Raw genomic sequence first — 12,232 nt, 5'->3', positions numbered from 1 at the left:
TACCACACTCAAGTAATTTGACAGTTAAGGACTTGGTGGATAAAAACGCATAAAAGTTGTATATTTTCACATTAATCACTTCCAGCGGTTCCAGCTAATTTTGAAAATACAAGCCCCATTTTGCCAACTCAAAAATATCCAATAATTTTCTATAATTTGAAATTTTGTTATCTTAAAGGAGGGAAGTCTTATGATTGAAAATCTAAGCCAATGTTCCCAACCGATTTTTCGGAATATTTAGTTGTTGGAAGTGGTGTTAATAAGCCTTTATGTGTTTACTTTTAGTTTTTTTTTTTTTTTTTTCAAATTAAAATCAAGGTTATATAAAAAGAATTTTTTGTTTTACAACGAAAAAGAATTTTTCCATGAACACGTGCAAAATCCCAACAAAATTACGTTACTATATGCATCGTCATGTTCCACATTCACTTTTTATCGCAATTCAATCACAATTTTTTTTTATTTTTAAAATTTCCACACTTTTTTTTCAAAAAAAAAAAAAAAAAACAGCGCTTGGCTATTTTGTATTAGATCGCCAACATGATATGCTGTTTTTTACAACTCATGGGGTTTTTGTGTTAGTTGCAAGAAACAAAAAAATAAATTATTAACAAAAATATGGCACGTTGGATGTACTCTCTCTCCCCATGCCATTTTTTTTTTTTTTTTTTTTTTTTTTGAATGATATAGCATGTCCACAGGGTCAACGTAGAGATAACAAAGGAATAGGAAATATTTTCAACACACACGTTTCTATGATGACAAATGTTTGTTCAAATGCCCATACACAAAACTTTGTTATGGAATTTTATGACATTTGAAAAGATCGAGGAAAAAGAGCAAACCTTTTGTATCTCATGTCACCGGAAAATAAAACAAATAATTTCAACTAATGCTGAAAGCAACAGCCAACGAGACGATAGACAGCATCAACTGTATTATATTGTTTGGGAGCTTGTTTCTCATGTTTTGCAAAGTATGCAAAATATGTGTGTATGTTTGTAACTGCAGAAAATTGTATTTTATATAAAGTAAGGCTCATAGCCAGGCATTAGGGAAATACCTAAAAAATAATAAAATGCAAATTAAGCAAAACTTTGTTTTTTTCTGTATTTTTGTAACAAGAACGTCGCCGAAACCAAAAACAATGTAACGTATACAACAAAGCTCATTTAACTTGATTGTATGTGGGTGCGTGCGAAAAACAAACAGCGGGCGGTTATGGAACAAAGTTCAGCTGCTAAAGACAAAAAACCATCACAACAATGTGTAAACTGAAAAAAAAAATCGTTAAATTTATGTATATGAACAAAGTTGTTGCATTTTCTTCCTCTCTTTGTGTGTAGAAAGTTTTTGCTTCAACTTTCATAAATTACGAAACATATACGATATATGGGTAAGCAGGTTAACAAGGGATCAAATAAGGATAAACTGTGACATTGAAATGCGATATCATTCAATTGTTACGATGTTATCTGTAATGGTTAGAAAAAATAATATGTTTTTAAATTGTTCGTAAGTTTATAGAAAATTTTTAATTAGTCTTATAGCTAGAGAGGGTTTTACTGTCACCAATTCAAATATCGATTTAGGACCCCTAATCGTTTTCTAAATGAAATCAACTTTTGGACATTTTAAATCTTTTTTAAATATATCAAGCAATATCCGACCGTTTGTGCCAGATAAAATATTATAGTACCTTCACCACAAATGGTTACATTTTAAATTGTTTGATACACTTTTCCAATAGAATATTTTGAAATTTGGTATTAATGTTCGCAATGACCCCCTAAATAAAGGCACCCCATAATCTTTACAGCCAATTTTTTTAAGGAATTATTTGGAATTCGATATAAAAAATTTTCATATTAATTTGTCCTACTGGACGGAGTAATTTCGAAATTGGTACTTGGCATCGACAATATATGGTGAGATAAAAAAAACTGCAACAAAGCCAAACGCCATAATTTTTTATATATTTTTCTTAAAATTATTGAATGAAAGCAAAACATATCGGAAGTAGCATTAAATTTTAGAATAAGTTTAGATTTGTTCGAATTGGTCAACTTTGACACGAATTATGACCTTCAAACGGAATGGAATGTCCAAGGTCTGCAGCCAAAATGTTTGCGTGTCCAAATATTTAATAATATTTGATGCCACGGTCGATTAATATGAGCGGAGAGCGACCATCGGCTGTTATGGCGGCCCACACCATCACCATGGCTGGCGCTTGAGTTCTGGTAGCCAACCGAAGGTACACATTTTCAGCTGACCTCTTTAACAAGTAAACACGATCATTTTGTTTATTTGCATAATGCTGTTTATTTGCAAAATGCTATTTTCTTTCTGTTGCGGTGTAAGATCTTGTACTTTTTGGAATATCAATGGCTTTACCCCGAGCTCGTTCTTCAATATTTGTCGAATGGAATATTGCGATATGTTCAGCTCACGATCCATTTTTCGGCCACTGCGACGCGTGTTTAGATAAAGTCGCTTCATTATTTTTCGAACCATTTCTGCTGTATTACGGTAACGAGCGATGGTACGAGACATAAAAGATTTATTCACATTTAAACGCTCGAGTGATCTAACTATAGTCACTTGTGGTTTTCCAGCCAAATATAAAGAAATCACACTATCTCGCTTAAATTCCATTACGAATATTTTTTTTTCTGCAAAAATCTCACCAAAAATCTTTTGTACGCTTGTAAACAATATAATGAGGTGTCACTGGAATAACCTTAACAGCTGTCGGACAAGTGTATTAGAAATGACAGCAGTCTGAAGTCGATTGCAGTTTTTTCGTCTCACTCTGTATGTCTATATGTTTCCCGATATTCCGTATTTTGATGGTTGTAGCAAAATTTTTTTGTCTAATTGTCTAAAAATCTACACAATAAGTTCTTTCTAGATACTTCACCAACGGGATAGAATTGTCTATATGGATGCACGATATCGCAAACCACTCATACAACGGTAACCCTCCCAACGGTATTTCTCGCCGAAATGTTCTTAACATTTTGCAAGTTCCTTTCAAACGGTGGAGTGTATTAAGAGTTCGACCCGGCCGAACTTAGCTGCGTTTTTACTTGTTAATTTTCAATTTTATTAAGAACTAATTCTGTAACCTCTCCTCCAAAATTTTTGAATAAAATTTTGCAGTACAAAAAATAATGATGGCGTTTTGAAAGTTGACATCCCAAAATAACCTCAATAGGGGACAGCTTCGAATATTTAATAAAAAATCGAAAATGTTTTCTATTTTCTCATCAATTTTTTCTTTGGTCTTTTTTCGATTATCTGCATAAAAGTAACATAAAACTTCGTTTTGGAGAGATTTCAGAAATCGCAATTCTAACTCTAACGAAATGTGACAAGGCAGAAAGCGAAAGCCAAAACATATCTGTACAGAAAATTCAATAATTCCGATAAAACACCCATAAAGACTTGCAACTTGAAAGCTATGCTCCATGCCGTATACTATTTACTACATATAAGAATGTTTTACTGACCGTCAAGTTATTCTTATTATATACATATAAATATTGCTATAAAAATTATGAAAACTATTATATACATAAACGTATATAAGTTCCCACCATAACATACTCCCCATTCTTTGACATTTCAAAGCTTCTCCAACTTTCCTCAAAGATAAAGTTTTTGACATCAACTCCAATGATTCTATTTGCAATCGTGTCCATTGCTTAAGGATAATTTGAGAGGAAAACTTTAAACGAAAATTTCATATCATTTAGCTAATTAATTTTCTTCCACTGCTGTGAGGGGGTGAAAGAAAATACCGCTTGGACACATGCCCCCACATTTATGCTATATATATTCGCATCACTTTTAGCCCAACAATAATATGAAATGTAACAGATTTTCTTCAAGAACTAACTAACGAAGAGAAAAATTTATAATAAATATTAAACTTAAAAGGAAGGAAGGGTGGGGTTCACATCTGAAAAGGAAAACTTTTCGTTTGGATCGTAAAGGGCTCTTGAGTTGCAATTTTATTACAAGAAGCAGAGGGGGCGTATGTCCCCAAACGTTTATGATACTGCATGGCATAGTCTACAATTCCATCCCCCGTCATAATGATAGTTTTCTGCAACGAAGTATCCCCTCCCTATACTTTAGCCGCCTGCATAGCGGTGCAGTACAGAGTGAAGCTGTTTGTATGTGTTTTGTGGCTAAATTTTAGAAGGGCAAGCAGTTCAACAGAAAGTTTTGCTGTTCTCCGAAGTTAATTACCAAACATAAACAGTTTCGTTTCGTTCGTCCCCTTTGTGAGTCGTTGTTGGAAATATTATTAATATTAAATTTTTACAAACAGAAAAGTTTTTCGTCATCCCAAAAAGGAAATTTGATTACATTTTTGTTGATAAAAAAGTTGGTGAAAAAACGGAGTATAAGTGACAGTTTGCAGTGGCGCGAAACGATTTTAAACAACAGTATTACCCATGACATTGGGTAAGATATTCCAGATCACATGTTTTTTGATCTTTACAAAAATAATTAGCGCTTAAAAATATACTCCCCTTTGGTGGCGTTATGCACTTCACTACCGTAAAACAACTTCTTTCAAGTCCAGCAAAAAAGAATAATCGATATTAAGACGAAGAAGACTCCGGACTTTCGACTCCCACTCTCATTTTTCAAACAGAAAAATTCACGAGCGCTCTTACATGAATCAAAAGAGGGAAGATCACATTTCTCGTATTTTTCATGCACGCATGCTCCCGAAAGTTTTTCAAATATGAGCTATGCCAAAAAAGACGCCATTTCTCAAATTGCGATACCCCTGATACCCTAGTTAAACTCAATTTTTCTGTTGTACTTAGACTTTCAAATCCCTGACCTCACTCTATCCACTGTGGAAATAGATTATAAAACTCAATACGTGTATTAATGCGATTGAATTCTAAACTACCAACACGCACACAAATACACATATATACTTTTGCTTTACTTTGCAATTACTTAACAACTCAACTCTAATAAATGTTTTCTTAGCACCCACGCCACTTTTATGGCACTCAGTCCACCCACACGCGGTAGTAGGTATGTTCACTGGTACTTGGGTTTTATGAGGATTTCCCTGCACACACACCAAGGATGTGAATATAAAGTCCTTTGTCGTGTATCAAAAGTAGATTTAAGCCGACATTGTTGCATTTTCATGTTCGGAGGATTGGTAGTAAATTCACTCTCCAACGCACACACCAGCCAACCAACCAACAGACCGACACAAACAAACAAGTCGCACATATGCAGCTCACAAGAAGTCTTACAAAACCACCCCCTCTCCCACACAATTAAACTGCAAGGACAAGCATCTTGCTATGCACGCATGCAAGAGATAGGAAAGAGAGAGAGAGAAAGGGCGGGTTGTAAGTGCCAGCGACAACTAGCTAAAGCAGCTCTATAAAATTTACGATTATTACAATGTTAACTTGTATGAAAGGGCGTTAATATGCTTATGTATGTGGACGGCTAATGAAACTTGAAAAACAGTCTTTGTTGTTTTTTTTTCTCCCTGCCCCACTGCTAATACTCATTTTCTCCATTGTTGCCATTTTTTACTTGTATTTGTACAGCGCTCATTTTTTGTAGTAGGCTTATAACATAATGAAATTAAGAGGTTGTTGGTAAGTACTTTTAGCCTGGGCCACACATAAATTTGCCCAACAACCACTATAAAGGCCACTCCCGGAAGAGTGCAGTTAGAAGGTATTAAATTTCCGCTAGAATGCATTTTAATTTAATGGCTTTTTAAAAATATGACTACATAACCTTAAGGCTGATGTAGATAAAGTAAATGATTGCCGTTAACATATTGTACAAGGGAATTTTTAAACACATAATATTAAATAAATCTAGACATTTATAAATTGACATCTAAAAGAACATAATAACATATTTATATCTATTTTCTAATCGCTTCCTATATTGTTTTCTTTTTCACCACTTAACATGCGTATAATGGCATTTCCACACTTCTTCTCTTCGATGATTATCAAAATTTGTAACTGTCATCATTGGATTCTGTGAAAACGAATGTGTGAAAATCTACTCTAAATCTACTAAAAATCAAACAAATAATGAACCTCAACCACAACGAAACACCAATGGCAAATCCTGACAAATATTATATAATCAGATCCACCACAAGTGACATTGTCGTTGGGTTCTACGCTTAAGCCGGATGACATTAAGGAAGGCGATGATGTATACTTTGAGTGTCACATAAAGGCAAATCCAAAGGAACATCGAATTACTTGGTCGCACAATGTAAGTAGTATGGGTTGGAAAAATAAAAGCAACATCATGTGTATGTGTGTGTTGTTTTTTTTTTAATATAATAAATACAAAAATTAAATTCTTTTGACAATGTTCCCACACAATATTGTTGGAATATATTGCAAATAATATTCAAAAATAACTAACATATTTCAATGAAAGTAACCAAAAGCATATTAAGAAAAATATAATGGAATTTCTTAAAATTATAAAAAAAAAATTATTATTATATTTTTAAAGAATTTTGCATTACTATAATAAGAAAATTCATTAAGATAAATTCAAAAAGTTAAACATATTCCCAAAACAATTAAAAAAATGTATATAAAATAAATTTATTTATTATGCATGTTTAAAATTTTGTAAAACAAAATTAAATAAAATTTAAAGAACCAATGAAATTCCTTAAAACAATTTCAAATATTGATTTTATATATTACAATTATTATTAAAACTTTCATTCTTTTAGTACATAATTTCCTTTACTCAAAACTATTAAACACATATTTATCAATAAATATATATTTATGTTATTACATATTTACAAATTTGTTTGTTTCCCCTCTTTTTACCGCTCTCTGCACAGGGTGTTCCTGTTACACAAAATGTCTCATGGGGTATTATAATTTCAACGCGTTCATTGGTGTTACAACGTGTGGCTCGCGTCCATGCTGGCCTCTATGCATGCTCCGCAGCTAACGACCGTGGAGAGACCACCAGTGCCATGGTGAATCTAAGGATACGCTGTAAGTACATACAAGAAGACCACAAATTGATTATTATTTCAGTTAAATATCAACCAAATTGAGATATGTGAAAATAATGGAAATTTTAAATTTTATTAAATTATGGTATTAGATTTGTTGGCCACACTTCGCTCATTTATTCAAAATATTCTACTCCAAATAAATCATTGTTTGAAATACTTTAAGTACATCATAAACTTTATATTCGCTTTAGTTATACCCTACAACACTATGTGTTGGGGGTATTATAAGTTTGATTGGGCCAAAAATTATGTAACACCTCGAGACATTGTTTTCCCATATAGGAAAGTATATATGGATATTCCTTTCTTGCCGAGCTGAGTTGAGTTGATCTCCGTCTGTCCATGTTAATTTGTAATCACTCTACAGGTCGCAAATATGGCCCGATCTTTATGAAATTTAGAATGGTGGTCCGGCTAGAGCCAGAATAGAGCTCTATTTCTTTTGGAGATGATCGCATAATTAAATAAATAAATTAAATAATACTTACGGGTTGAAATGGACCAAAAAATGGACTAAATCCTGAAATGTGCAGATATCGAAATAAATCGCTTTCTCTCTTTGCTCAGTATTTGATTTTTATTTTGGGTTTTTTTCAACATTTTTGAACTCATATTTTGAATTTTTTCTCACAAGTTATGTATTATGGATAACAGACGTATGTCACATTTTGCAGGAGTTTTTATTATTATTTTCATCCATTGAGGGGAGGTACCACATATATTCCATCTTGCGTTGTTAGAAATGTTGGGATGTGTTAAATTTGAAGACAATCGGTCTTTTTTCACATTTTATAAATGTTATGATCATTCGAAATTTAAATTTTTTGGAGAAGGCAATAGAAGGAGTGGATTGATATTGTCAATTTCCGCCGCTCTAATATAAATGTTGGTTGATGAATAGTTTGAATAAAATTAGATGATCATTCTTCTTTCTATAAAGTATATTATTTTCTTTCAACATTTTGAACTTGGTAACACAAGTGGTGGACCTATATCCGAACTCGATCTAAGTTTTATACAAATTATACGTGTTGAATGATATATGCCCCCTGTAGGCTGGGGGTATAACAAGTTATACTGTATGTGGACTATCATGCTAAAACATGAAATTATAGCTTTAGAACAACACTCAATACAACTTTATAGCAATATGGAACGAACGAAATAGACCAAAATATACATAAGCATATTTATGACATGAAATGCTTATCTAACGACCTTTGGTAAATGGAAACTATTGATTTTAAAGATATGAGCATGGATCGTACGGAAGAACGAAATAATGCAAGATATGACGAGCAAATAGAAAATGTATTATTAATAATCTAAAAATAAAGAGACCTAACCTTTATATTTAAAACAATGTTTTTATGCAAAAAAGGTCTTCAGATGTACTGGCATGGTCATCTGAAACATAATACAAAGCTGTACAAAAAATTGTGAAAATATTGGCGACAATAGTTAACAAGGAAAAAAAGCAACTTTTTATACCCTCCACCATATGGAAGGAACTTGAAATTTTTCAAATAAAATTCAGAAAACAACCACTTAAGTGAAAACCGTTATTTGGGGTACATACGAAAACGTGTACCTACATACGCAATTGTTTGTCATAGGCTGTAGTACTCATTACGAACTTTGAATACGAAATTTGAAACAGTTCCAGTGGATAAAATCGCTTATATCATGGAAATATCGAATATCCGGAGGTACCGTCATATGGGGGCTTACGAAGACATTTTTTGCTAAGGTTGTTGTACCCATTAAGACTTTCCAATACGAAATTTGAAACGATTCCGATGAATAATTTTGCGAAATCATCAACATACCTGCTTTTGCGGATACCGTTATATAGGAGCTATACGAAGATGTGGGCCTGCATACAAAAATGTTTGCCGTAGGCTGTAGTATGCATTACGAACTTCATATTCGAAGTTTTAATTCCGGTAAATAATGTCGCTAAAATCATGAAAATACAGAATATCGGGAGGTACCGTTATATGGGGGCTATACTAAATCGTGGACCAACATGACCCATTTACGAACAAAACCTGCCTACTGGTAAATTATGTATATATGTGCATTTAAGTTTAGCCTTCTGTCTCAATTCGTTCTAAAGATAGCTTGAATACCACAGATAGACGGACATCGCTAGATCATCTTAGAATTTTACGCTGATCCAGAATATATCTACTTTGTAGGGTCTATTGTAAATATTTACAAACCGACTGACAAAGCTAATATATCCTCTATAGAATGGTGGAAGGTATAAAAATGTTATGATGACCAAGAATTGATATGCGCTACAGTGTCACATATTAGTATTTCGAAGCTTATAAAAAATATAACATACGAAAACTTTTGATAATTATGTTATAATATGGTTATTATGCAAAACTTTTTTTATTGTCCAAACTTTGCTCCAGGATATAAGTGAAAATAAAATGTCGCTTAATATAATTGTTGTGCGAAAATGAAAACATAAGTTAAAATCATGCATCGTAGTCTATTTTCTAGACATACATTAAAATATTTGTTATATTTTGCTGTAGTAAACCCATTGTGCTGCATTTATATGTATTTGATTAGCTATGATTACAAAAACAAATATTTAATGGATTTAGAGTTTTACCATCACACTTTCGTGTATATGTGTGAGATTCACAATTTTGTTTTGTAATTTTTATTTTTTCCCCAAAATACATATTTGAATAGATTTAAAATTGTATTTAGTGAGCTGTGTGGATTTTCATTAAATTATTGCATACCAACAACGTGTATTCAGTCAACTGTGCGGTACGCGTATTCATGTGAGTGTGTGTATTTGGCAATCAACTATGCCACACACACACACACATATAATTACCTTATTTAATAAATCAATTGGAAATGAAATTTATGAATGAATAACAAAATTCACATTTGTTTTCAAATATATGAATTGATTTTTATAATGAAATTGTACTGATGTTTGCATATTTTACAAAAAGAAAGGTAAACACAAGGTTAGAGGATCTCTATACTTCTATCACAGATATGTGATATATGTGATGTTTTTTTTTTAATTAAAAAAACTTTCATATGTAATTATAAATGTTGTAATAACATTTCAGATTTGAGAATTTCATTTACCTTTTGCCAGCACAATCCCATGTGATAAGGGTTGGACATAATTATAATCCACATGAAAGCTATGATACAAACATGCATCCACATTCATTGTAATTTGAGCAGAATGAATAGTTCTCAAGTTTTTTGCTTTATTTGATTGCATCAAAACGAAAATCCCTTACAAAAATTATTATTGATTCAAAGATATTACCCTCACTTAACCCATATCAGGTCCATATTTACCAAACCATAAAAGTACACACACCGTCACATGTATACATGAGTATTATTAATTATATTTTACCTCTCACCGTAGCGCCGTATGAAACTCAGGTACATATATATTCGTATATATATATCCTGCTCTTGGCCTTTCCCTTTATAATAAAACTAATTGAAAGTAAATATTTTACAAATGTTTGTTTGTAGTACTATAACAGTGTATGTATATACAAACGTGTGTGTATTTGTATGCAACTTAACTACCATAAAAAGAGCAATATCGACTGTCATATTTCTTTTTATACCCTACACCACATAGTGGTAAGGGTATTATGTCTTTGTGCATTTGTTTGTAACAGGGAGAAGGAAACGAGATAGACCCATAGTTACTTTTGAGAACCTTCATAGAATCACTTTCTGAGTCGATTTATGCATGTCCGTCTGTCCGTCCGTCCGTCCGTCCGTCTGTCCATGTATTCTTGTGAACAAAATGCAGGTCGCATTTATTATCCGATTGAGATAAAATTTTCCAAACAATATTTTTTTGGCCCAAGGACGAACCCTATTGAAATTGGTGAGAATTGGATGAAATTTAGATATAGCTCCCATATATATCTTCATCCGATTTCGGGTTAAATGTGCACCAAATATCCACTATCAGTCCAAATTACCTGAATTTTGGCACACCCAACCGAGTTCGGCCTAGAAGCAAGTATATCAAATTTGGAGAAAATCGGTTCAGATATAGCTATAGCTCCCATATATATCTTTCATCCGATTTGATCTTTAAGTCCCTCGCATTCCTACTATGCACTCCACAACCGGATATTTGGTACGAGGTATTAGATGGAGCACAGAAATAGCTGTTTTAAATTTTATTGAAATCGGTTCAGATTTGGATATAGCTCCCATATATATCTTCATCCGATTTCGGGTTAATTGACCACCAAATGACCAATATCAGCCCAAATGGCCCGAATTTTGGCACATGTGACCGAGATTAGCCTTAAAGCAAATACAACAAATTTGGAGAAAATCGGTTCAGAAACATCTATAGCTCCCATATATATCATCATCCGATTTCGGGTTAAATGTGCACCAGATGTCCACTATCAGTCCAAATTACCTAAATTTTGGCACACCCAACCGAGTTCGGCCTAGAAGCAAGTATATCAAATTTGGAGAAAATCGGTTCAGATATAGCTATAGCTCCCATATATATCTTTCATCCGATTTGGTGTTTAAGCCTCTCACATTCGTAATATGCACTCCACAAGAATGATATTTGGTACCAGATATAAGATGCAGCCCAGAAATAGATGTTTGTAATTTTATCGAAATCGGTTCAGATTTGGATATAGCTCCCATATATATCTTCATCCGATTTCGGGCTAATTGTGCACCAAATGGCCGATATAAGTCCAAATGGACTGATTTTAGTACATCGGACCAAATTCAGCCTAGAAGCAAGTATATCAAATTTAGTGAAAATCGGTTCAGATATAAATATAGCAACCATATATATGTTTCATCCGATTTAGAATTTTAGTCCCATACATTCGTAATATTCACTCCACAACCGTGATATTTGGTACCAGGTATTAGATGGAGCACAGGAATAGCTGTTTTAAATTTTATCGAAATCGGTTCAGATTTCGATATAGCTCTCATATATATCTTCATCCGATTTCGGGTTAAATGTGCACAAAATGGTCAATATCAGCCCAAATCACCAGTCTAGAAGAAGAAGAAGAATACGTAAAACTTGGAGAAACCCGGTTCAGAGATAGCTATAGTTCGTAAAATGCACGATAGAATTAG

General features: G+C 33.0%; 1 protein-coding gene across 1 annotated transcript in view; it reads left to right on the top strand.

Annotated features, from left to right (window-relative positions):
• The window catches only part of LOC101894331 (uncharacterized), a 531,058-nt gene that overhangs the window by 458,433 nt on the left and 60,393 nt on the right, over nt 1-12,232 (top strand). The window contains exons 9-10 of the mRNA XM_059123561.1: nt 6,170-6,300; nt 6,896-7,055. Coding sequence (XP_058979544.1) covers nt 6,170-6,300; nt 6,896-7,055 — 291 coding nt within the window. The remainder of the gene's footprint in view (nt 1-6,169; nt 6,301-6,895; nt 7,056-12,232) is intronic.

The sequence above is a fragment of the Musca domestica genome, unplaced genomic scaffold (assembly GCF_030504385.1).
Source record: "Musca domestica strain aabys unplaced genomic scaffold, Musca_domestica.polishedcontigs.V.1.1 1, whole genome shotgun sequence".
Classification (NCBI taxonomy): Eukaryota; Metazoa; Arthropoda; class Insecta; order Diptera; family Muscidae; genus Musca; species Musca domestica.
Note: the sequence above shows the minus strand (reverse complement) of the source record. Positions and strands in the feature narration are given on the sequence as shown.